General features: G+C 40.7%; 3 protein-coding genes and 1 pseudogene across 6 annotated transcripts; 3 read left to right on the top strand and 1 right to left on the bottom strand.

Annotated features, from left to right (window-relative positions):
• Positions 1 to 418: 418 nt before the first annotated feature.
• On the bottom strand, positions 419 to 13,595 carry LOC125313618 (annotated as a pseudogene).
• Positions 7,852 to 12,273, top strand: LOC115747804 (putative beta-D-xylosidase). Its single transcript, XM_030684098.2, is given in 9 exon segments — positions 7,852 to 8,340; positions 9,594 to 9,872; positions 10,099 to 10,268; positions 10,418 to 10,515; positions 10,631 to 10,981; positions 11,069 to 11,482; positions 11,595 to 11,831; positions 11,834 to 12,012; positions 12,014 to 12,273. Coding segments are annotated over 9 exon segments (2,370 nt in total). The 5' UTR covers positions 7,852 to 7,884; the 3' UTR covers positions 12,200 to 12,273.
• Positions 13,596 to 18,319: 4,724 nt separating the features above from the next.
• Positions 18,320 to 22,434, top strand: LOC115747753 (putative pentatricopeptide repeat-containing protein At3g16890, mitochondrial). 4 transcript variants are annotated; one of them, XM_030684018.2, is made up of 3 exons: positions 18,320 to 20,665; positions 21,729 to 21,872; positions 21,948 to 22,434. In XM_030684018.2, exon 1 carries the CDS (start codon positions 18,404 to 18,406, stop codon positions 20,411 to 20,413), a length of 2,010 nt encoding a protein of 669 aa, XP_030539878.2. In that variant the 5' UTR covers positions 18,320 to 18,403; the 3' UTR covers positions 20,414 to 20,665; positions 21,729 to 21,872; positions 21,948 to 22,434. The 4 variants fall into 4 exon arrangements, with proteins under 4 accessions (XP_030539878.2, XP_030539879.2, XP_030539880.2 ...); XM_030684019.2 differs by having other exon boundaries at positions 21,936 to 22,434; XM_030684020.2 differs by adding an exon at positions 21,344 to 21,491 and having other exon boundaries at positions 21,729 to 22,434.
• A 246-nt stretch (positions 22,435 to 22,680) lies between these two features.
• LOC115747755 lies at positions 22,681 to 24,624 on the top strand. The gene is made up of 4 exons (XM_030684023.2): positions 22,681 to 23,239; positions 23,345 to 23,682; positions 23,835 to 24,060; positions 24,332 to 24,624. Exons 1-4 carry the CDS (start codon positions 22,969 to 22,971, stop codon positions 24,445 to 24,447), a joined length of 951 nt encoding a protein of 316 aa, XP_030539883.2. The 5' UTR covers positions 22,681 to 22,968; the 3' UTR covers positions 24,448 to 24,624.
• Positions 24,625 to 26,556: the final 1,932 nt, after the last annotated feature.

Raw genomic sequence — 26,556 nt, 5'->3', positions numbered from 1 at the left:
CATATTTTGTGTTAATTATAGTACTAAATAATGAGGGGAAAATTATTAAAAAAAGTCATAAACGTATTACAATTGTGTCAATTAAGTCATAAATTTTTTTTTTCAATTTAATCCTAAACCTTTTGTAATTGTATCAATTCAGTCCATCCGGTAAATCTTGGCTGGCGGGTGCTAATGTGGACGTTAGTTGGCCGACGACGTGATAGTCTAATAATTTTTATGAATTTTTCATTTTTTTCTTTGTTTTTGCTTTTTTTTTTTTTTCTCCTTCCCCTTTATCTTCCCCTTCCCGTTCTACCTCCAGTAGATCGCCAGCAAGGCTCTTGCCGGCTTTGCCATGGCTGGGCAAAGGCTAACCTTGCCAGCGCAAATCTGGTAAGGCTTGGCCTCGCTTCGCCCAGCCATGGCGAGAGCCTCGCTAAGGTCCGGCGAACATACAACCATGCATAATGTGGATCGACGTGGAAACCCTCGACACGTACACCCAGAGTGGGGTCACAACTACGACTGCGGCGAGGAGGTGCAGGGGAGGGGCAAAGGCGAAGACAATGGGGTTGTGGGCGTAGACAGTGGCATGGCAGGTGGCCTGCAGCTAGGTGCGCTTAAGCTGTTGTCGTTGCTTCTCATAGGCATTTTGGTGGCCACCCAGGGCTTGGGAGCTAGCGAATTCCTTGCAGCAATACTAGTACTTGAACTTCCAGTCGGCGGCAGAGGAGGATAGTCCGATGATTTGTCGAATGAGGAAGGGCTCGTCTTGTTGGATGTGGGGTCTAGTTCAACCGGTTCAGGTTCTTCTTCTTCTTCGGTGAAGTTGAAGCCGAAGAATAGGGAATGGGAAGTGTAAGGAAAAAAAAAAAGAAAAGGAAAAGAAAAGAAAAAAAAGAAAATCAAAAAAAATTATTATAATATTAGGTAGCCGGCTGGCCAAAATTTGCCGGATGAGCTGAATTGACACAATTGCAAAAAAGTTTAGGAATGAATAAAAAAAATGGTTTAGGACTGAATCGGCAAAATTACAATAGATTTAGAATTTTTTGGTAATTTTCTCAAATAATAAGCCCTATCTTTATTGATGAGATTCACCACGTGATATAACTTAGATGCATGCCTTTGTTCTATCAACTTAAAAATTCAACCTAACCTTTAGAAAAATGTATTATGAGACTTATTATAGATTCATTGCTTTTAGAGATATTTTAGATATTTTCTAAAATTATTTAAGATATTTCCTTCTTATTTTCTACATTTATTTTGATTATCCATATCTGATAGGATTTCCTCATATAGTCCTCTAACAAAGGCTATAGATAGGCTCCCTGTACTCTTTTCTATTCACATCAAATTATACAAGAATTTCTCAATTCCTTTCTTCCCCTCTTTTTGAACACGCAGAATTATAGGTTTGTTGGAGTCTTTGCTGGCCATAGGTCCTTGATAATTCATTTAATTGTACATAATCATTTCAAAATAGAAGCTTTTTTTTCTATATTATAAACTATTGTAATGATTAAAAGTTCTCACAGGAGAGCTTACTATAGCCCTTAATTCAACAATTTTAAGTAATAGTAGTCGTATTCGTTAAGTACAAAATATAAATGAACATCCTTCTTTTTTAATGATAAGAACTACCATGCCCTATAACTTAGACGCAGGAGGTAAGTTCCATCAACTTTGAGCCTTACTTTTAGAAAATTCCTGTCATAATTTGAATGATAAGAATAATCATACAAAGTATAATGTCACTTAGATGCAAGTCTTTATCTTATCAACTTGTAAATTCATTCCAACTTTAGTGCTAAGCATTATGCATATTAGAAATTTTCTAGACATAGAAATACATAATTGGAGAGACGCTGAAATTAGATGTATATTACTTAGAAATACATAATTAGAGAGATGCTAAAATTAGATCTATATTAAAATGACGATAAAAAATAAATTATGGGATATGAATTTAAGGGAGATTGGCATGCACTGTGCTTTGACATATAAGAGGTGGTTTGGGAGATGGTGAGTGCATTACTCCTCGCAAAAGGAAGTTAGCTAGTCTAAAAGTCTATTTTGCATATAGGACCGCTCTGTCAATTGAAAAATTCTTCACTTTTCAAAATACTCACGCTATAATGGTACGTTGTCCCATAAGTAGTAGAACAAAAAAGGAAGCAATTAGCTCGACAATCCGACAAGATTATCGCCTATTTCTAATCACACGATCTCCCAATTAATGAGTGTTTTATGCAAAACACACGGTGATGATACATGGATCTACGGTTGACATTGTATTGTCCCCGACAATCTTGTTAGGAAAACATTTCCCAATAAATAAATTTAAAAAAAAAAACTCTTACCTACCCATTTCATGGAGGGAACGAATCTCGATCCATCTCTCCGCCCGAACGATATTATCTTATGTACGACCCCGACCCCGATATCTATCTCATCGTATCCTCTTATCCAAGATGCTAGGGAACCGTCGATCACGGTGTGAACATCACAAGCCGTGTTTTTGTGCGATTAGAGATGGATAAAGTTTCCAAATTAGAAGGAAATCAAAGCAATATGATGCTGATTGGAGGATAAGGGCAAGGTAGCTACAAAAGTGGTTTCATTGCGTGCATGGCTGGCCTATCTGATCTTCCTTGTGATAAGAATATTATATCCAGTCGTATACGCAGCTCCCTCTCATCTACATATCCTAATCCATGTCTTGGCCCCATCCATGCATGAATTATCACATGTACTTCTTGAATTTCTAGTTTGATGCACAACCGGGAGGGTCGAAGTTCTCTTCTCGCACAATCTTGGGTGACGGTATGTGTAACGGATTTCGGTAAAAGAAGTACTTAGCATTTGCTCTCAAGAATAGTTACACTTTGAAAAACACGATATGTATTTCGCTCGACGGAGCGAGCTCGTGTAAGTAAAAGCTTACACAAAATGTGCACGAAATCGGAAAATTCTGTATCGTTGTCATTCTCATCCGAAAAACGTGTTGGCGCGATCCCAAAATGATCTGGAATTGGATCAGATGGGTCCGCAACGTTGATCATACATCAGTGGAATAATGGAGCCGATTTCATTGACCCACTTGCTGCCCCATATTGGCCAATAGGCATTTACGGTAACGAACCCACCCTGTCGCCTTCAGGTCTCCAATCATGCATTGGCTTTTTTCACGTAATTGTACGAGACTGGCCCCCAGGAAGCCGAAAGCTTAAGAAAGAGTTTAGTTTGCAAGAGCCACACGCAAACCCTAACCCAATTTTTATCAGAATGCGTGGAGTAACTCGTGTGTAGCTTCCAAGTCATCAAGGCCTGCCATTGCTGTCTGCTGAGTGAGAATTGAGGAGGTGGCCGATAGAGATCCGGTGAAAATTGCCGTCGTTGGGCGTGGCGGGACCTTGCCATCATTGGGCGAGGTCGTGCCTCCTCGACCTCAGCCTCTAGCTCGTTGCTGGCTCGGCGGCATGCTGAAGGAAAGGAAAAAAAGAAAAAGAAAAAAGAAAGGAAAATAAAAATAAAAATATTCGAAAAATATGTTAAAATATTATTAAAAATTAGCCACGTCAGTGCCGGCCAACAAAATGGACTGAATTGGCATAAATACAAGAGGTTTAATATTGAATTAGCATAAATACAAGAGGTTTAATATTGAATTGGCAAAAATAAAAGTTCGGGAATGAATTGACACGATTACAATAGATTTATACCTTTTTTGGTAATAACAATCTATAGATAACCATGAGAGTAACAACATGTAATGGATGACAAATTCTTAAAGTAGTGAACTCCACAATAATTATTTGTTTTTTGTTTTTTGTATTCCATAGCAAGATGTTAGTCTCACAGTGGATTAAGAACGGTCATATAATCATTACTCTTTTCATCATATATTTGATGCAGCATGTAAAAGATCATTGCAAAATATGTGGTATCTAGCTACGTATAAGATCAAATGTTGGTCCTATTGTTTCTCCAACTTTGACTGGCTAGATTGTTAGGTGGAAGTTCTCATCAAGAAGATTAAATTACATATTAAGACTTGAGAAGTTCAAACTTTCGGCTGCACGGTTGGAAAAGTTTCACCGCCCCAAAAGCTGAATCTGTTCGGTTTCTTGAATTCTTCACGTGTAGAGCAGGAGCTTGGGATGCGACAGAGCACAAAATGGCCATGTAAAGCTTTTTAAAAAATGGCGCAAAATACAACTTGTTCTGCTCTGTTCCGCTGTTGTTTTTTGGTTTCATATGACTTGTTATAAGGTTGTAAAGAAGCCAACAGAAAGCTGAAATACAGCGTGGAACACTGCAGGCCCAGACAAAAACCCCAGCAACTGAATAGCTGGGGTCGACGACAGGGAAGGTTCAATGACGAAGATTTCTGATGAAGTTCAACAGACCCATCATTTGATCTCAACAACCATCTCAACTCCTTGTAATTACAATTACGCTCTTGAGGATTCCAGGGCCCGTAACGACCTGGTCCGATAAGGACGTGGAGTGATTGCCGCTGGACAAGGAGCGGGTCTCGGCAAGCGTCTAAGACAGCGAATGAAACAGTAATGAATCGAATTGCGCAATAAGAGGAGAGCTTTCCTGGATTATATATGTGAAATTGGAAGGGATAAATGCGTTGGAAGTGCTAAAACTTGTTAACAAAATGTAATTGAGTCTTAAAATTATCAAAAAATGCAATTAAGTCCTAACACTTATCAGAAAGTGCAATTAGATTCTAAAAACTTTCAAAAAATACAATCAAGTCCTAAAACTTGTACAATTGATGGAATCAAATCCTTCCGTTGATTACACTTTTTGAAGACTTGATTGCACATTTTGAAAGTATCAAGATTCAGTTGTACTTTCGTGACAAGTTTTAGGATTTAATTGCACCATTTGAAAGTTTTAAAACTCAGTTACATTTTCGTGTCAAGTTTTAGGACTGTGTTGCGTTTTTGAAAGTTTCAAGACTCAATTACATTTTCGTGATAAGTTTTAGGATTTTCGATACACTTATCCCAAGTTAGAATTACCTTGTAAGATGCGCCTTTTGATGTAAAGGCGACGTTTCATCATTGAAGCTCGAAAGAAAATTACGACGCAAAACCCATGAAACATACAAATAGACTCATGATATATTTAGTGCGGTCGTTTGCTCTTTGCAAAACCGAACACATGCGAAACAAGAATTGTCCACCGATGCAAAGTCATTGATTTCCATGTCCAATTGGGGAACACTTCCCACTTCTCACCATCCCCAAAGGAGGAGATTCTCCTCCACTGTGCAGCCATCTGTGGAGAACTCAACAAAAACAAAGAAGAGCAAAGTTGATTGGCCCCCTAAAAATTAATCCAAAAATAAATTTAAAAAAAAAAAAAACAAAAGAAGAATCACATGGGGTACAAAAAAATTTCATTCTGCATCCAGAATGAATTTCTGTCGTGGCTCGTGCGTTGAAGTCCAAATTAATTAGTCTAATTAGATTAAAAAATCTAGCTATTAGCCATAGGTTAGATGAGAATCTTCTTCTTTGCTCCTTTGGTGTCTACAAACATAGAAAACGGGAGATGTAGCTTTCGACATGACCCATCTAAACCATCTACAAATCACATGATCAATATGGCAAAATTTGGAGGCTACTACAATATAAGCCCCATAGTCACGAGAACTGATAAATTTATAAAAGAAAATAGAATGATGAAAGGACTTTCCTTGAAGGGTACGTGAGCATCTTCAAATATTCTTTTTTTCAATTTTTTTTTTGGAAGCCAAAGCATCGATGAGATGAGAGTTGACAGGAGCTAAAAGGCAAATCGGTCAGGCAACGGGACAAAAAAAGACAAAGACCAAAATGTTTCATCGTTTGGTAGAACGACACCGAGGTCACGGGAGTGCGGTAAGTCATGTTTTTGCCTTCACGAGCTTGACAAGAGTTCGCCCCAATTCCCTCACTCCAATGATCTCGAAGAAAACAAAGCCACTTCAAGAACGCGCCCCACCCTAAGTCGGCCCCGCTCTTTTTCTCTTCCTGGGGGCGGAAAATTCGTGTTCGACATGCCGTATTCGTGATAGTTAAGTTATGGTAACATCGATTACATCGTACATTTTAGGGATAATAAAAATAAATAGTCCTTAAACTTTGACTCAATATATAATGCGGTCCCTTGAATTTTGGCTCAATATGCAATGATATCCCCGAGCTTTTTAATTTATTCAATGTGATCTCAAAGACAATGTATTATGCACATCATGCTAAAGTTCGGAGAATATATTGAACAAATTTAAATTTCAGAGGCCATGTTGCACATTATGACCAAAGTTCAGAGACCTTTTACATCATTTATCCTAAATTTTATCCGGCAAGACAAATTACCTCGTTAGAAAACGCGTTTACTCGTATTGCTAGGTCACCAAAGGAGTTTAGGGCCTTGCTATATCAATAAATGGTGAGGAAAAGAGGCTAGGTTTAGGAAGTGTAGTTGGCGAAAGAAAGGAAAGGCTAAGCACGGTTGGGCTCACTCGTTTTTCTTTAGCCAAGGTAGCTTTGCATGATTGAGTCAACCAACTAATAATGCAAGGTACATCAATCTACAGCACAGAAATTATACTACATAATGCTTTATGGAAAATCCGCATTTTCCTTCTGTTTTTTAAACTTTATGGTTGGCCGTTCAATATTAAAAGCTCGTATGATTTGCGAAATACAAATACAATCGGTTGATAAAAGAACACGATTTTGCAAAATTCGAAACTCGATCGAATTAATTCACACTCTTAATAGAAGATAGAGAGAGGATGAGAGAGACTAAATGAATATTCTATCTATCTCCCTCCATAAGCATGTCAAGGAAAAAGTTCGACTCCAATTGAACCCGTTAACATATCTAATTGGATCCACCTTCACTCAAAAGCTTAAGTTAATGAGTTATAAAACAACTTGGATATATTAACTGCTTTATACTATATCAATTTTTCGATGTGAGGCTTCTCTAATATAAGTCACATCGTGCATCCTAACGACGACGACGATAACAACAACAATAATAATAATAACTGGCTTCGAATTTCTTTTTATAGGTGATGGGCAATAATTATCATTATTTATTTCGGACTATTTTTGTATACACCCAATCACAAGTGACGCAAGCACATTGTCATGTTTCGGATTTGCAATGGAGGGACTCTTATTTCAATTCGTAGGTTATGTTTATTAAAATGTCAAGTCCCATCAATTCAAATATGAGACTTTTCGTTTTAAATATCATATTCTAATTTCATGCCTCATTTAAATCTCTCGAATGTAATATTTCGGATCGTCTAATTATGTACTCATGTTTTTGCCCGATACCCGAGACGGCCAAAATAGATCATGAGACCGAGCTGATACACTTGCTTAAAATGAGCTTTCTCGTCACAGGATAATCCCCCGATTTTCGTCAACACATATATACTCGATATGAGTAATCTAATTTAACGGGAATATTAGCTTTCCCAATCTAATAAAAAAATATTACCTGTTCGAAAACAACAGAGCATAAAATTATATCACTAAATATCTTGTAATGTATCTAACAATATTCTCGCGAAATATTGACGCACGCACACACTCTTTCTCTTTCTCTCTATTTTGGATAAGTGAGTTGTACACAATCTTTGTATTATCTTTCTAGTTATGCATACTCTTTGTCTCCGTCTCCGTTAGAAAAAGCTTCAACCGCCGGTCGACGTGGAAACCCAATCATCGAACCTGCAGCTTCATTCGCCGTCATCGTCGCCAACCTGTAAACGCAACCTTTTCTCCCTATAAATACTCGACAATAATCCCATAATAATACCAGGAAAGACAGTTTTATCTTAAAACCATTAAAAAAGAAAGAAAGAAAGAAAGAATGGTCCAAAATAAGCTCATCACCACCACCACCAAACTCTCACTCCCACACAGCGCCGCCGCTGCAGCCAAAACCACTGTCTCCATCCTCCTTCTCGTCCTCGTCCTCTTCACTCATGCTTCGCGGGCTCGTGCCCCGTTTGCATGCGACCCGCGGAGCGGGCTGACCCGGGGCCTGAGGTTCTGCAGGGCGGGCCTGCCCATCCAAGTGCGGGTGCGGGACCTCATCGGGCGGCTGACGTTGCAGGAGAAGATCAGGCTGCTCGTCAACAACGCGGCCGCCGTGCCGAGGCTGGGCATCCAGGGTTACGAGTGGTGGTCTGAGGCGCTCCACGGGGTCTCCAACGTTGGGCCCGGGACCAGGTTCGGCGGCGCCTTCCCCGGGGCCACCAGCTTCCCCCAGGTCATCACGACAGCCGCGTCGTTCAACGCCTCGCTCTGGGAGGAGATCGGACGGGTAAGAGCTGATTACTTTTCGCCAGAATATCGATCTACATTATTAAAGTCTGTCTTTTTTTCTGTCCTCTGGAAGTTTTCTATGTCAACATTCATAAACGAACCAGCTCTACGCAATTCTTACGTTAAACATTGCATTTTTGTTACGTAAATTTGCGATAGAATACTAAGATAATACAAGAAGTAGGGTTTTTATTTATTTATTTTTTGGCCGTACTATAGGTAGGGTCGGTTTAATTGGTGACAAATGTACAATTAAGTTGGTTGATATCTTAAATTATAGCGTCATAAATATCGAATCCGATAGTGTCGAAAGCTCGATAATTCGATCATTGCAGCACGTGCATGCACACGTAAATACAAATAATTCCATGGAAAAAAGAAGCTGCTTTATGTAATTTTTCTCTCTGTTGGACCCGTGAAGTCATGCTACCAGAAACAGTGTCTTGTAATGGCAGGCTCGTGCCATCCCTTTTCGTTTAGGAGGAGAACATGTTCCCCCCATTAACCAAGTTTTGTAAGATACGATTGTGGGCAAAAGTGCCTTTCTTAAAGTAAAAATCTCCCCTTTGATATTCTTTTGGGGACCATCTCGTACTACTTAGTCAAAAAAATCTCAACTTAAGGGTATGCAAAGCCTCGTCTGAACAACGTAAAACGTGTCGAGATAAAAAGCATGCGTCCAATCTAGTTCTTTTAAGGAAAAGTAACACGTCGAGTTCACGCTAAGGGAAGGAAATTATGTTGAAGTGCTAATCACATGTTTTTGTTATTAATTTTTAAATTTAATTTCAAATTATATATAAAGGGATTTTGACAGGGACCATTGCTGAAAGAAACTTAGATTCTGGGCAGAAAAGTTGGGTAAAACTTTGTCCCGTAGCAAGCAAGTTGTGTACTGCATAATAGGCAGTGTGGATTTTTTTTTTTTTTCATCACCTAAGTTGAGGAAGATGACAACAGAACTAACAAAACCGAAACCTAAAAGAGTTTAGTCCCTTCACGCAACTTCTTTTAGGGTGGAGAATCAAATCTTATCGCGGAAACCCTAGTTTGCTTTTCACCTTCGGATCGTTGTCGGTCATAGTAAGGTCGTCCGTTCGAGATTCCATGCGCTTGCGACCGTGCAATTCATATGTTTCTTGCTGTGATCAAATGATTATAAGATGACATATAACTTTTCGAATGAAACGTGTTATTGACTTATCATAGGGCGAATATTGAAATTTGCTCCCGTGATTCACGCAAACGCAGGTTGTGTCGGATGAGGCAAGGGCCATGTACAACGGAGGGATGGCGGGGCTGACCTACTGGAGCCCGAATGTGAACGTGTTCCGAGACCCCAGGTGGGGGCGGGGCCAGGAGACGCCAGGGGAGGATCCCGTGATGGCTGGGAGGTACGCAGCGAGCTACGTCCGGGGGCTCCAGGGCAACATCGGCAACAGGCTGAAGGTCGCGGCGTGCTGTAAGCATTACACTGCCTACGACCTCGACAATTGGAATGGTGTGGATCGATACCATTTCAATGCCCAGGTAAGTCGAAAGCTGACTAATTGGGGGATTTGCCCTATAGGAATCACAAACGACAGTAAGAATCAAGAACTGATGTTTAGTATCCATTTTAATCACTCGTGTCTACAAAAAATTAAGCAAAGCGACGCCATAATCAGAATTAATTATCTATGTACCTATAACACCGCAATTACCTTACAAAAAAATAAGAAAAATTATGAAGTTTTGTGATTTTTTTTTTTAATAGGTGAGCAGGCAAGATTTAGAGGACACATACAACGTGCCGTTCAAGGCTTGCGTGGTGGACGGGAAAGTGGCGAGCGTGATGTGCTCGTACAACCAAGTCAACGGCATCCCCACCTGCGCTGACCCGAACCTCCTCAAGAACACCATCCGCGGTCAGTGGCGTCTCAACGGGTGAGCACCAGCCGTCCGATTCGGATGAAACGAACGCCGAGATCTACGGAGTCATCTGAATGGACGGCCCTGATTACGGCTCTTTCTCCCTTTTAGGTTATCTCATAGCATTAACACCGTGAATGTGACTTTGGCTGGGTTTTGATCAGGTACATCGTCTCGGACTGTGACTCGGTTGGGGTGTTGTACGAAAGTCAACACTACACAGCCACACCGGAAGATGCAGCCGCGGACACCATCAAAGCAGGTTAATGTTCTACCCATCAATAGGTTCCGTTCCGGTTGCCCGTGTTTTGGGGCTAACTGGGATCAAATCAAATTCATCTAAAAGCTTGGGGCCTTTCGGCAAAAATGTTGTGCAGGCTTGGATTTGGACTGCGGGCCCTTCTTGGCGGTCCACACGGAGGAGGCCATAAGGAGAGGGAAGCTCGCAGAGGTCGACGTGGACTTGGCCCTGGCGAACACGATCACGGTGCAGATGAGGCTGGGCATGTTCGACGGCGAGCCGTCGGCACAGCCGTACGGGAGCCTCGGGCCGAGGGACGTGTGCGCTCCAGCCCACCAGCAGCTGGCCCTCGAGGCTGCACGCCAAGGCATCGTGTTGCTCAAGAACCAGGGACGGGCCTTGCCGCTCTCCACTAGGCGTCACCGCACCGTTGCGGTCATCGGACCAAATTCGGATGTTACCATGACGATGATTGGGAATTATGCGGGTACAAATTTTGATCACCGCATCATGCTTGTTCAATGCATTTGCGCTTTACTAAGCACCTGGCTTTTGCCATTTATATTCGATGCAGGTGTTGCGTGCGGGTACACCACTCCCTTGCAAGGAATTGGGCGATACAGTAGGACGGTCCACCAACCGGGATGCGCCGGAGTCGCGTGTAACTCGAACCAGCTTTTCGGGGCAGCCGAGGCTGCAGCTCGGGGAGCCGACGCCACCGTCCTAGTTATGGGCCTAGACCAGTCCGTGGAAGCAGAGTTCAGGGACAGAGCAGGACTTCTTTTGCCAGGACATCAACAGGAGCTTGTGTCGAGGGTGGCCATGGCCGCCAGAGGCCCAACCATTTTGGTCCTGATGAGCGGTGGGCCTATCGATGTGACCTTCGCGAAGAACGATCCGCGGGTCGCCGCCATATTGTGGGCCGGGTATCCGGGTCAAGCCGGAGGGCAAGCCATAGCCGATGTCCTGTTTGGAACAGTTAATCCAGGTGCTTTTTTCAAATTACACTTCCTCCTGCACTACTAGCATCGAAATTAACATCCTAGAACAACTTCAGCTAAGGAGAAGACTCTAAAATATGTCTCGTTTCCCTTTTATAGGAGGAAAGCTTCCTATGACTTGGTACCCACAGGAATATGTCGCCAAGATTCCTATGACGAACATGAACATGAGGGCGAACCCGGCGACAGGCTATCCCGGACGGACCTACCGCTTCTACAGGGGCCCGGTCGTGTACCCCTTCGGGTATGGCATGACCTACACCACCTTCAGGCACTCACTAGTCGAGGCTCCGACCCAAGTCTCGGTGCCCCTGGCGAGCCTCGGCACCGCCGCCTTTCGAACTCCTCCTTGCTAAGCACCGGGATCAAAGCCTCGCACGTGAATTGCGACACGGCCTCACTGGGGGTCCATGTCGACGTGAAGAACACCGGCTCGATGGATGGGACGCATACTCTGCTCGTGTTCTCCGCGCCGCCGGAGGGGAAATGGTCCCCGACCAAGCAACTGATCGGGTTCGAAGAAGGTCCACTTGCTGGCCGGGTCCCAGCGGCGGGTCAAGATCGACGTCCGCATCTGCGAGCACCTGAGCGTGGTCGACGAGTTCGGGATCCGAAGGATCCCGATAGGCGAACACAAGCTTCGCATCGGCGATCTTGAGCATTCCGTGACCCTCCAAGCAAATTTGGAGCGGACAAGAACATAACCAAGTTTGAGGAAAAGGTATATGTGCGATTGAAAGGAATAAACGCATTTGTTGCCCTTTTTTATTTATTTTTTTGTTGATTATGTGTTGTTGCCTAATCTCCACAAAAGTGGGAGGGCTAATTAGTAATTAGTGGCTACTAATTAGTAATTGGTGGCTAAGGAAATATTATTGTGAAAAAGCAATACTTTACTTATTGAGTCCGGAATCCATTCAAGTTGCTCAAAGAGCAATTTGATTGGGAAAAAATGTAAGTATTTTGGTCGATCAAGGCAGTGAAAAAGGCTTGGAGTTTGAACTAATTCTTGTCCAAATCCATTCAAATGGTTTTTTGTCCAATGCAAGAGCAAATTACCAAAAAAAAAAAAAATCCTAAACTTATTGCAATTATGCCGATTTGATCTTAAACCTTTTTTTGCTCATTCATTCCTAAATTTTTTGTATTTATGTCAACTCAATTCATCCGATCAATTTTGGCCGGAAATCGATAACGTAGCGCTGCCGATGTTGGCATGAAAATTTTTAATAGTATTGTATTATTTATTTTCCATGTATTCTTCAACCTCTAGCTGGTCGCTAAGATCTAGCGACCCGGCCTGCCTCACCATCACTAGGTGAGGCGAGACCACGAGAAAAAAAAAAATAAAAAAAATAAAACATTATTAAAAAAATGTCACGTGAGCAATTTTCAATCAAAATTGATCGGATGGATAAATTGGTCCAAATGCAAAATGTTTAAGATTGAATTGGTAAAAAAAATATAGTATTGAGTTGACATAATTACAATAAATTTAGAAATTTATTTGTGAAACGTACCTTTACAAGACTGATTGGATAAGTACTATGTTTTTTCTTGGTCGGAAGGATAAGTACTATGTTTTTTTTGTTCGTCCAAGGATAAGTACTATGTTTTTTTTTTTTTTTTGTCGGAAGGATAAGTACTATGTTAGAACACAGAAGAATTGCTCGATTTTACTCGGTCTAAGGACACGGTGACCATGTCAAAATCTATTGGCCTAATTTAGATGCTAGGGAATATGTTTGACTTGACTAGAACAAACGAGTCGAATCTGACCCGCAAGCCACCATGCCCACTCTCCAAAAAAATTGACCAAAACAGAAAAAATGGGTTTTAATTCTTGGGTGCTACCTTACCGGTCACAATTGACCAAAGATAGAATTCTATGTTGCGAAACCAATTTTATAAATACAACAACTCTTGATTTTCTATGATTTATTGCAAATTTTCATTTTTTTAATCATACCCATGATGGATTAAAGTCTCTTTCATATTAAAAAAAAAAGGTTTTTTGTCCCCACAAAAAAAGATATTGAAAACAAAATCTTCTTTTTCGGCCGGAAAATGGGATTTTTTTTTTTCGTTCTTCGGAAGTTCTCAAATTGACATAAATTTTTTTTTTCATGGGAGGTCGCTCTAGATGCGAATGGAAGCTATCCACAAAATAGTTAGTAGTTGGAGGAGATGCTACATCAATCAAGGTCACAATTTAGCAGGGAGAAAGGCATGTGATATTGCGGATAGTGCCCATTTTCCATGGACCAACCACCCTGGCGATAATAGAAAAAAATTGTTGATAACTCCTATATATATTATGTGTGTATACATATCTATACTATTGTATGAGTAAATGACAATTTCTAATTTTAAAAGGGCGAAAATCAAACCCCAATCCGTTTACTAATAGAGTCCCCACCCCCAATCCGTTTACTAGTAGGGTCACATGCCTATTGGCATTCCTAACCTACTTTTTTTTTTTGGGTCGAACATTCCTCAGCTACTTAACTCACAACTATTGTATCCATGCGCAAATGTGTGAGTTAATTGTTCTACATTACCCATCATACGATTCAAAACTAAAAAAAAAAATCAAAATTTTTTTCTATCCCGTAAGAATATTCATTAGGGTTCAAAATAATTTTATCTTTCTAGATATCTCTATGCGATTTCTTGTGGTGTATAAATTTAACGACTTCTTTTCCATATTTAGTGATTCAAACATTTCGAAGTAACACTTGATTTGATTTTCCGAACATCTTGCATGCATAGAATGTACCTGCACATTCCTGATTTGATGTACCATCCGCCGCCTAACCCTGACCCTCATTAATCACGAGGAGTCAAGAAGATTGGTTAGATTTTGTTTTCAAATTCAGGTTATTTCGTCGAGTTAATGCAATTTATTGCTCCCGATTCTTATTGGTAGGCTACTAAATTAAGGATGCCCTATGTGAGAGGGATGGGAGAACGAATGGGACCTAGGTGGGAACGAGAAAGGAAGATATATATACAACACGAGATAATCAAACAAGCACAAATATAGTCATTTCACGTTTGCTCCATTTTAAATCTCTAGAATTTTCAATCGCATTATCCGGATTGTACATAAAGCCAAAATGCAAATTTCCTTTCGGAGAATTTTCAATTCGATAAACTATGTACATACGGTAAAAAATTTCGAGATTTTATTCTATTCGAAGCCTTTTTTGTCCTCTATAAAGAAAGTGGTTCAACTATAGAAGACTGCATTCTACTGGTAAAATCAAAATGGCTGAGATACGCAAGAGTTAAGAGCATTCTACTTTTTGAAAATATATGGGATTAAATAAAAAAGCCCAAATTTTGTCACGTTTATTATATATATGTTATGGTCTGGTCTCACCTTGTAACTCAAAACCTCTCGAAAACCATTTCCCGGTCGCCATCTCCCTCCTCGTCATCTGTTCCTCTGGAGACTCGTGCCTCCCTCTCTGCTTCTTCCTGCCTCTCCTTCTCTCTCCTCTCCATCTCTCTCTCTCTCTCTCTCTCTCTCTCTGTGTGGAGAATTTTGCTTTGGGTACTCTTTTCTTAGTCTTTGCTTCTGTGCTCTGTCTTTTCTTCTTTGAAGCTGGAGTTTCAGGAACGTAGTGCTCTGTTCCCAATTGAAACTGATCGCGTGTTCTTGTATTGGTGGACGCAGGAAGGAGATGGCGGATTGCAGCAGCAGCAGCAGCAGAGGCGACGGCTATGGCGCTTCCCCTGAGCTTGAGGTATTCTTTTTCTTCTCCTCCTCCTCCTTTTTTTTTTGTTTCCGGTGAACCTCAGCTTCCCCTGAGCTCGAAACGACGCGTCGTACCGGACCGAATCGCCACGGATTCCGTCGTGACACGGTCTGATCCTTCTAATAGATATGTTCAAGGGTACATAATCGATCGGACAGCTCAGCTCGTGCATCGATTGGTTAAATCAACTCTTCTTTATTTCGCGAAAAGTAAATAATTTAAATTCTTTTTAATCATAATTATTTATATCTTTCAAAAAAGTTAAACATATTATTATTAATAAGTATAATATTTTTTATCGATTAATTATTTCAAATAATAAAAATAGATATTTTAAAAAAATATTTCTTAAATTATTCATTTATTGTGAAAAAAAAATGAGCGTAATATTTATTGACAATCACTAGTAAGGCATATATCTTTCTTTCTTTTCTTTGTTCGGTAAGGTGTCTATCTTTCTTTAAACGACAGCATTTCGCATGAATGGATTTAATAAGGAAAGTCAAGTGATTACTTTATAAATCAGTTTTTACCATTTTATGTAGAGATATTACCTTAAACATGTTAGAAATTCTTTTCCTTTTCAATTTCTTAGTCTTCCCTTCTTCTTCTTCTTCTTTTCTGTTTCTCTGTTTACTTTTGCCAAAAGATAATGATAGGGTTTGTAATTGTCGGCGGCAAAGTACGGTAAGCAGTTAGAAGCCAGGTGGGGCCCTAGACCCACAACTGGTGTGGCCCAATCGAGACCCGATTCGATGTTGGGCCCACAATGTCGACGACACGTGGCCCATCCTCGCATGGGCCACAATAAGCAAAACCGGGCAAAAAGCGACGCCGTTAAGAAATGTTTTTTTTCCCCCCTCGTGTCAATCGCAGGAAGCGCCTTTGGTGAAGAGATATGGAGGACTAGAGCCCAAGAAGAAGCCATTGATTTCAAAGGCATGTTATTCAATGAATTGTCTTGCAAAATCCAAAAAAATTTACAAGAGATAAAGATGAATTTTTTCCACCTTATTATAGTTCGTGACCGCGGGTTTAATTTTAATTATTAACGCCGTCAAATGCGTTGCGGGACCATGCACGAGCCTTCTTTGATTCAACTGATTGGGCTTTGTGGAAGGTAAATTCGATGTCCCTCCCGATTCATATGAACTTAAAAAGCCTTGTTGAGTAATCCGGTTAATCATGACATTGACAGGTATAAGTGCTTGTAATAAGTGCACTTCATCAATCTTTCTGGAGATTGAACTATTCTCTTGATTTATGTGTAGCAAAGTGCCGGGGCAAATCAAAGTTCGAAGGTCCCGGTCGAGATTTTGCGTCCCAAATTGGAGGTACTAAACTTGGAAAGACAAAACATTAGATGTAATTTTGCGTTATATTTGGAGGATTACATGAAAGTGTATTTTGGTTATACCTTTTTTTTTTTTTTTCCAGAGAACGCCGCATCAGCAACTACCGCCTCGGAGGCCGGCTTGCACGTCGGGCCAGGATAGCTAGGTGAATCGATCTATGGACATGTCTTAGCAGCAAATGTGGAGGGGCTTGACGTTTAATATGGACTAATCATCCTTTGAATTGTGCTGGCAGAATAGATTTGACTCGACCCATCGAAAGTCAACGAAACACACAAAAAGAGAGAGGGAGAAAGTCAACGAATAAGAAATTCCTCCGATTGATGAAACATGTATTTACAATCAGATGGACATGCTGATTGGCCAGGGTTGTTTTCATACGTTGTTGACGTTCTGTTTAGAAATCCAAGTTTGTGAGCCGACTCTTGTCAACTTTTTCCGGGCGTTGGATTTCAGAAGAAACTAAGTTCTAATTGCCAGCAGTTCAACTTCAATTCCGCAACATGTTTCCGGTCCGGTTCGGTTCGGGTTACAGCCCATGCCAACAAACTACTGCTCGGAATAATTTAGTGGTGGCGGCGGCGGCCCAAAATGTTGTTTTGTCATGATAAGCGCGTTTGATAGGTTACAGAAAATGCTCCTATAGATGCAACGAGTCCCGAGTACTTAAGTAACGAGTCCCGGGTACTTAAGCAACAAGTATCGAAATGAAAATAGAATCATTTACTCTAAGTTAGGTGAATTGTGTTTTTTCTATGAGTCGGTAGAGCGCTCCCCTTAGGTGTTCCTTTAATAAGTTGGTTTAGGTTAACAAGCATCCAATGAAAATGAATGATTCGGAAAAATATTTTTCTAAAAAAAATCACTTCGTATCGCTTATAAAATTGAATGAACGAAAATTATTTTCGTCGTCCACGAAAATGTTTATACGTAAATTGTTGTTGGTAATGAAAATATTTGTTATTGAGTAATTATTTCAAGGGATATGGGATATCATTTTTTGAAAAATGTTTTTCAAACAATTTATTTTTTGCGAAACAAAATGGAGCTGAAATATACAAAAAAAAAAAAATTTGTGGATGAATATTGTCCTCTAAAGTGATTAATCTCCCCACTATGCATCTACCGGAGAACTTGTCACGGTCGTCCACTTTAGTTTTTCCTTAGCTCCGTTAAATTTTCAACGGTCGAACAAAACAATAACGTCATAGATAATAAAAACAAACAACCTTGTTCCATTTTCCTTTCACTGAAATCTAATGGAGTCAACAAAAGGGCTAAACTTGAGCCAAAAAAAAAAAAAAAAGATATGAATGAGTTGAATTACTTTATCCCTTGGATCTATTAGTGAACTATCTCTCCAAGGATGAACAAAAAAAAAAAGGGCTCAAGTGCATTGAAATTTCAAGTTTTACGACCTAATAAACAAAACTAAAGTTTGAAAATTTAAATGTATTATTGCGATAAGTTTTAGAAATTTTCCCGATAATTATGCATACTCTATTATTTAATTGTCGCAAATGAAAAAAAATGTTTTTATCAAAGCAAGTGCTCCATCGTAGGTAAATCGGAAGGGCTAACGGAAGGGTTAAAGGGTAAAATCAGGACATATTTTAGGACTGCCTGATTTTCATGACTAAACTAAAGTATGCAATCGACTTAAATTTTACTAAACCGGTTCGTCGGCCGGTCAACAGACCTACACTGTATCGCACGAACTTCTCACTCCTCGTCTTCTCCTCCAGGCTGCATCTGCGACTGCTACTGAACTTTCGCCTGGGGACATGACATGAGAGGGCTTCCTCCTTTAGCTTCCAGGGCTTCGACTGCAATCCCAATCCTCGCCGACGAAGCATTTGCTCACAAGAAACTCGTCCCAGACAATCCCTCCAAGTCCCAACCCAAACCACCCGCTCAACAGGAGCATATTAGCGAAGCACAAGAAGCACCGAGCAGGGGTAAGCCTTCGCACATCTCGCGCCCGAGGGATACCTTTCCCAGGGGAAACCACAGTTTACGCAACAAGCAAATCGATCGCCATTACATTTCTCAAGTCCTTTCGAGAAAGGACTGGTTTTTGCTGCTTACCCACGAGCACAAAGCGAAGAGGGCGGTCCTCAGTGCTCAGTCTGTCGCGAGCGTTTTGCAGAATCAAGAAGACCCAGTTGTCCCTTTGAAGTTCTACATCTGGGTATCGGGTTTTAGCCCTGCAATCGCCGAGAATCAATCGGTTAGAACTGTTTTGGCCAATGCGCTGCATAGGAAGGGCCCTGTTGTATTGTCAGCTGAACTGATTCAGGATATTAGGAGCTCTGGCGGTCGGTTCACGGAAGATTTGCTTTGTGTGTTGATTGGCAGCTGGGGCAGGTTAGGATTGGCTAATTACTGCGATGAAGTTTTTGGGCAGATTTCGTTTCTGGGGTTTAGTCCGACTACTAGGATATATAATGCGGTGATCGATGCGTTAGTGAAATCCAATTCATTGGACAAGGCTTATTTGAAGTTCCAGCAGATGGCTGCTGATAACTGCAAACCGGATAGGTTCACTTATAATATTCTTATTCATGGGGTTTGCCGAGCTGGCGTGATGGATGAGGCGCGTCGCTTGGTTAAACAAATGGAGGGGGTCGGTTATAAGCCTAATGTGTATACATACACGATACTTATCGATGGTTTCTGTAATGCAAAAATGGCTGATGAAGCATTCAAGGTCATAGAAACCATGAGGAAAAGGAATGTGCCTCCAAATGAAGCCACTATCAGATCATTGGTTCATGGAATGTTTCGATGCACTGATGCTGGGAAGGCATTTGAGTTGTTGTGTAGCTTTGTGGTGAGGGAACCGAGCTTGATCAAATTAGCTTGCGATACTTTGCTTTTTTGCCTTTCAAGCAATTCTATGGCAAGAGAAGTAGCTGGTCTTTTGAGAATGTTTGGTGAGAGAGGTTACGCTCCTGATGGTGCGACTTTTAACATTGCCATCGTTTGTTTGTTGAAAGGCTTGGATCTGAATGAGGTGCTTGAGCTACTTGATAGATTTAACGAGAGAGGTGTGAAGCCAGGGTTCAGTACTTATTATGCACTCATCAAAGCGCTGTACAAGGCTGGAAGAATTCAGGATGGTGATCGGTACTTAAATCGGATCTTTGAGGATGGGCAATTCTCAAATGTCTTTTCGTACAATATGCTGATTGATTGCTTCTGCCAATCCAAAATGCTGGGCAGGGCACTGGAAACTTTGAGAGAAATGCAAAATATTGTGATTGCACCTAATCTTGTGACTCTCAACACCATCATTAGTGCACATTGCAAGGAAGGAGACATGAGAAAAGCCCAGGAACTGCTGGAGATGGTTTTTCAGTTTTCTTTTGAACCTGATGTTGTCACTTTTACTGCAATAATTGATGGACTTTGTAGACTAAACAAGATCGAAGATGCACTTGATTGTTTTGCGGAAATGAGGGAGTGGGGCGTCACTCCAAATGCTATAACTTACAGCATATTGATCCGATCCCTGTGTTTTACTGGAAATGTTGGGAAATCACTGAAACTGCTTAGAAAAATGCAAGCAGATGGAATTAGCCCAGATATTTCTTGTTTCAGTGTTCTTATCCACAGCTGTTGTAAGATTAACCATGTTGAGAGGGCTAGGAAGCTCTTCTTTTCAATGTTGACATTGGGTTTGACTCCTGAAAGGCAGACCTACAATGCTTTAATCAAGGCATTGCATGAATCAGGGCGAGCTGATGAGGCCAAGGAGCTTATTGCCATGGATGGAAATGGATGTGCACCTTGTTAGAGTGCAAGTTATTTTCTAGAGGCCGAAGTCTGATGATGACGATATAGAGAGGAAAACAGTATTGAGTGTGGATAAACAAGAGATCATGCTAAAAGTTATCCCTATTGTATAGGGGAGGTCTTCAAGGACTGTTATGACTGGAGATTCATGAGTATGCTCTGCATTGTAAAAGCATTGAGCCTGAAGGCAATTCGACTGGATAACGTATGACGTTCTGTTTTCTTGTGGAAGTTACTAATTCAAGAGCTAGAGGTACTTTGGAGAACTCAACTCTATGGTTATTGATACAGTCCACATTTATTTGTTCTAGAATTGCTCTGAAGGTCTGCTGGAATTTTGGGTCATTATTTGTGGGAAATGTAATTATTTGAACAATTTAGTGTATAAACCATGTTATAAGGTGCATGTGTCAATTCTGAAGTTGAGCACATTGTGGTCACATATTTCCTTTCTTTTATCTGACAATCCTCTGGCAGGATGGCTAGTTATTCCTTTATTAAGTTCTAAATGCTTTGAGGTATTGCGTTTATGTACCTAAGAAAGACTAGCATTACCGGATCTCACTGAACTTCGAGTCAGTCACAAGATGGGCTTGGGAAGCTTTGTAATTCTAGTATTTATCCTTGGGTAAGACATCTTCTAGCCATCGGTTGGTATTATGATCCAGCTGGGAATGTAAAACTGATTATTCCATGACATGTTCAGCAACTTCAGTTTGTTAACCCAATGAGTGGCTGAAGTCAATCTTTGGGTTTAGTGATCTATTTTCCTTCTACACCGATGATGGCTTTTTGCCCAGGTTTTCATTTTTCAATTTTTTTCGGCTTTCTTAATATATAGTCTCGGAAAATGATCAATAGATATGTAGTTTGTATTGTTCTCTGCTACCAAGACCATTAACCATGTTGGGATGACCAATGATCGTTGCAGCATTTAGGATATGACCTCCTAAGAGTTGGGTATATGAGTACCGTGAATTTAGATGAGTCCCTGTCGCGACATTATCATGCAGTGTCCACTGTCCATACTCAACAAGTGTATTAGTCCAAGATCAGTGTCCTCATGCTGTGTACTTAAGGTAACATGAGGCTATCAACATATTTATGAAGGTTGTGACGTTGGGTCATACATGCGAAAATAGAAAACATATCCTGATAGCTGTTGCAGAGTTACCAGAGTCATGAGCATGTGATGAATAGCATATTGTTTAAGTCACGTGTTTCAGTTTCTTGTTGAGTATGTAATATAGGTCATGTGAAATTTAGCAAACTATTGATGACAAAGTAACTAAGTGAGACCTCTTGCTGTTTTGCAGCTTGAATCTGGTTACATCTTTCTTTTTTTTGGGGGTGGGCAGAAGAATCCAGAAAATGGCTCTAACTGTTTATCCAACTGATTCTCATCAGTAATTTGCCCAGCTCAAAGAACTGGACATTGTGAATTGTATTGTCTCACAAAGGTGAAAAGTGAACTTCATTCGTGGGAATGTTGAATACAGGAAGGCATCCTTCTGTACTTAAAGTTGGATTTACAGGATCAGAAGATCAGCGTTGTCATGCGGAGATGTGCCTGAATCAGTCCATAAGCTTCCTCTTCAGAATACTTGGTTACTTAGCTGAAACCAGAGCTGCCCCGGCGTGCTTTGCATGGAGGAGCATGAAAATAATCTAAAGTTAATGCGGTTAATGACCACAGATAGTATACTTCTAACATTGTGTGTAATGTGAAAAGTTCACTGTTACACCATTACGGTTTAGCTTCTTTGATCATCTGAATTTGCGGGTGGATGCACATTCCGAGTTTCTGCTGAGCATGCTGTACCATATTTGTTCCTGGACATGTACTTGATCTCGAGAACGGAGCACATCAGATGTCGGGGTTTGGGCATTCGTTTGTTTACAGATAATTTATGTCTCTATCCTTTGTTTGCTTTGAATAGCTGAATTTCAGTGTTTTTCATCTAAATGTTGTATCAAGTTTCTAGAAGAGAATTGAACGCATTGAAAAATTTCTGTCGTAACTTTTTTCCTAAGATGCACAGGTGTGACCAATTGGTCTGTGCATTGAATTAACTGGTTCTCGTGCAGGGGTTTTCTTGGCTCTCTCACAAGCCAGTTGTTAATGTCTCTGCTCATGGGACTTAATCTCTACTTGTAGAAGAAGGAAAAGAGAATGTAACCGCAAAAGAAATCATGGTTGTTTGAATTTTTGACACTTATGTTAAATGCCTTCACCAAGCTTTTGCGTTTGGTGGCTGGCAATCCAACTGCTCTCCCTCTCTTAAGTCATCCTCATGCCTTTACATATTTTGCCCAAAAGAAAGTCTGATTCAGCCCTCTTTTCATTTTTTTTCCAAACTGAACCTACCTGAATTGTCCATCTAGTACTATGGCAACAATAGATGCTAGGCAAAGGAGTCATCTTTCTTAATTTGCATCTGGTGGATTCCCTACTCACCTGTCAATTGAAAATTGTCTTTGTCCAGATCGGTAGGCCATGTCCAGATGGTAAAAAAGTGTAGAAAACAGAGAGACTAAAGGTGGGTCATCCGTCAAATGTTTGACACAAGCGCTGCCATTTTCAGGTTGATCCTTCTGGGGCTTAAATGGCCCTGGAATTTACAATTTAGCCCCCAACCTGACAATTCTAAGGTTTGGTACGACCTCAAAGTTATAAAAAAGCAACTCAAATATAAATTAGTCTTGTTTTCATCCTTGAGCTTCAGTTTTTTCTGCAAAACTTCTTCAATGGCATTGCCAATGAGGACAAGATTAAGGGTCTATGCCTCCACTCTTGCATGTATATCTGTTTTCTGCTGCATCTTTGGTATGTGATGCTAAAGATCTTTTCTTTTTCTTTTTCCTTTATGTAAAATGAATTTATGTTTTTTAGTTGATGCTGGATGGTTATTTTGGGCCATGGTCCATACAGGAACAGCCAAAGGGCAAGGGACTCAGGTTGGAGGCGGTGGTGGATTTAATCAGCCAGGCGGCGGTGGATTTAATCAGCCAGGCGGCGGGGTAGGAGGAGGCGGTGGCGGGGTAGGAGGAGGCGGCGGCGGAGCAGGAGGGGCCGGGGCAGGAGGCGTCGGGGGTGGTTTTAATCCGTCAGGAGGCGGGGCAGGAGGCGTTGGGGGTGGTTCTAATCCGTCGGGAGGCGGGGCAGGAGGGGTCGGTGGCTGGTTCTATCCACCAGGAGGAGGCGGGTCAGGGGTGGCCGGTACGCCTCAGATCATTGAGAAAGCTTTGCTTTGCTTCAATGACAAAAATGTAAGCAGAAGTTAGAACCTCCTTAACATAACAATGGCAATTGTTCGTTTGTGTCTAGACTCTAAGCAGTAGCTAAGCATTCCCGGTTCTCCAGAGACTATTGAACAGTGTATTGTAGTTCTTCTGCTCTAACTGGTGTTGTTGTCCTGTAGATCTATAAGGCTTGTGAAGAATCTTATAGGTTGGATGAAAGTGGAGACCTCCATGTCCCTCCTGAGTATACCAATGTATTCTGCAACGGGCCGTGCTTGAGCGAAACGAACTTGGTGCTCACATGCATCGAGGGGGTCCTGTCAAACTTCCTTTTCTACAACCACGCGACGATAAGGGACATCAAAGATACAATCCATGCAGGATGCGGCTTTGGACCCGAGAGAGGTTGGTTCCGCCAACTTTGCGAGAATTGCCAATGTATTTTGCATCACCATAACTAATGTATTCTACGATAGGCATAAGATATACGGTCACTTGCGAATAGAGTCTCTTCACCTCGGGGATTTGGGAGACGGTGCCTCTTCGCAGGCTCATCCGCAGATTTTTACACATGAACACGTTTCTACATTTACCAAAGCGAAAATCAACGACATGCCCGACATCCTCTTGATGCCGACGAGCAAAACTAACGATCATCTGCTGTGCGGTTTTGCAGGCGACTTCAACGTGGCCGAGCACATTCAAGCCGAAGGGAACGGTGCACCCAGGAATGCCAAGCAGGCCGTCTTCTACATCCTAACGGCGGTCATGGGGTGGTTGCTCCTACTTTGACTTGGGACTGTTATTACAAGATGCTGTGCCTTAAAAGAGTGTTCCCTTCATTTTTATTTCTGATATGGACATATAGCAGAAACGGCACCTAGATGGGATGTTCCGCATACTTAGCCACTACGATATGAATATGATGTATGAGGATTAGTGTAAGGGTACAAATTAGCTGTTGCTACCCGCTAAGTGTTTACTCATCTATTGGTTTTTTTAACCCGTCTCGGCGCATCGCCGCTACTGCCGCCTTGCTCCTGGCCACCACGGTCGTCAATGACCCGTCTCTGTCTCTGTCTCTCTCTCGGTTTTGTAACTACACGAACACGGCCAAGGTAAATCCGCGATCAACGCTCAGCAACGCCGGCATCGCAGCTTAAGCCTATCCAACTGCTTGCTTTAAATTTTGGCAACATCTCGGTAATCATCGCCAACTATGGAAAGGAAGGAAATGCTGTTGGTGCTATCTCTTTGGAGGTGATAAGGGTTAAGTCACTTGTTACTTCTAAACCTTCAAAAAAAAAAAAAAAATAAAAAATAAAAAAAATCCTTGAAGTTAACAATCAAACTTCGAATGGGCCATGAGAAGTTATGCTAAGTTGAGATTACGTTCCATTTGATGAAATTTATTAATTTCAATTCATCCTTTATAAGATAATCGAATGTTAGGATTTTCGAATATAACGATGAATAATAATTCTTTGTGAATGGTCATAAAAAGAAAAAATTTATTGGGCCAAAGCCCGAAACCGGAAATTTTTTTTTATCCGAGCCTCTATCCTTATTTTGGGCCGGGCTTGTAGACTGAGCAACGGTGGCGAACGCGAACCACCGTGCAAGCGACGACCTGCGACGGCCATGGCTGCCACAGGCAGGACTCTTCAAATGGCTGGGCAGTGATTTGAAGGAGACGCCTTTTTTATGGTCTTTTTTTTTTTTTATTTCTTAAAACCCAGATTTATTTATTTTTATTCTACTGGCCAACATCATTTTAGCTTCTAATTTGTTAATCTATTCGTGAAATTTATTGGATAATAAAATTGCCACACCGACTAAGCAACGATATTGATGGAAAATATAATGGTCATCGTTTATAATCCTTCGATAATCTTTCAGTGCATTCGGAAAGGATCGTCTTATTTTCACCCTCGAAACAACTTTAGGCACACCACATATAGTTAGATTAAAAATAGCCCTCGCCGAGACTTTATTAATGGTTAAGATCGATGAAAGACGAAAAATTATATATTAAATAGATCAATCTAATCATTCTATCATCCTTTCCTAAACTGCTGTTTCTTTTTTTTTTTTCTTTTTCCATACAAATCTAAGAATTTTACATGTTCGTTGCTTTTTTTACGAGAATCGTCTAAGATTCGAGTATTTTAAGAAACTCAACGATCGAGATTTTAATTTGAAGGAATGTAAAGAATACATTTATTCACAATGTCTCTCTAATGTTCAATATGAAATAACTTCTTACACTATACAATTCTTTAGTTCAAGTTTTTGCAAAAGAAAATACTTCGGTTAAAGTTACGAACTATTTACAATCATAATTTATATTTAAAATACTCCATTACAAAAATTACCCAAAATATTCAGACTCTTACAAAAGATCCTTTCATTAAAATCGACTTCAACACATGGATAAGTAAAAGAGAGGAAATGAGGTTATAAAAATCGAATGAAAAATCGATGAAATAAAATAGCATTATTTTGAATAATACAGATATATTCGTATTTTGATAATAATACCTGGCTTTAACAGTTTTAGTAAATAGCAATTTTCACCATTTTCATCTTGTAGTTTTGATTAATCACTTCTCTTAGAGATTATTTTTCGTTAACCCAATAATTTAGAGAATGTCGCGATCGTTAGAAGAATGGAAATTGCCATTTGAAAATACGGGGCTCCAACACTCTTGTGACTTTCGGACCGTGATGAACTACATTGTCGTGCATAGGTAGCCTCGGCAAATTGCTTATTTTAAAGAGCGAGGAAAAGAATTACCACGAGCGACAATACTCAAACTCGGGTTACTTACGATTATCGTAAGAAATTCGAACTCAAAAATCCTCGCGGAATTAATGCTAATCGTTGCGTTTTTTCTTAGT

This window comes from Rhodamnia argentea, chromosome 1 (genome assembly GCF_020921035.1).
Source record: "Rhodamnia argentea isolate NSW1041297 chromosome 1, ASM2092103v1, whole genome shotgun sequence".
In the NCBI taxonomy this organism is placed as follows: domain Eukaryota; kingdom Viridiplantae; phylum Streptophyta; class Magnoliopsida; order Myrtales; family Myrtaceae; genus Rhodamnia; species Rhodamnia argentea.
This window is presented reverse-complemented; position numbering and strand designations above follow the sequence as displayed.

Excerpts from the sequence above, each read along its gene's own strand:
- LOC115747755 (XM_030684023.2), top strand. The coding sequence starts at position 22,969 with ATGTTTGACACAAGCGCTGCCATTTTCAGGTTGATCCTTCTGGGGCTT. Across the intron at positions 23,683-23,834 it reads TTTGCTTCAATGACAAAAAT|ATCTATAAGGCTTGTGAAGA; the intron begins GTAAGCAGAAGT and ends GTTGTCCTGTAG. Across the intron at positions 24,061-24,331 it reads CGGCTTTGGACCCGAGAGAG|GCGACTTCAACGTGGCCGAG; the intron begins GTTGGTTCCGCC and ends GCGGTTTTGCAG.
- LOC115747753 (XM_030684018.2), top strand. The coding sequence starts at position 18,404 with ATGAGAGGGCTTCCTCCTTTAGCTTCCAGGGCTTCGACTGCAATCCCA.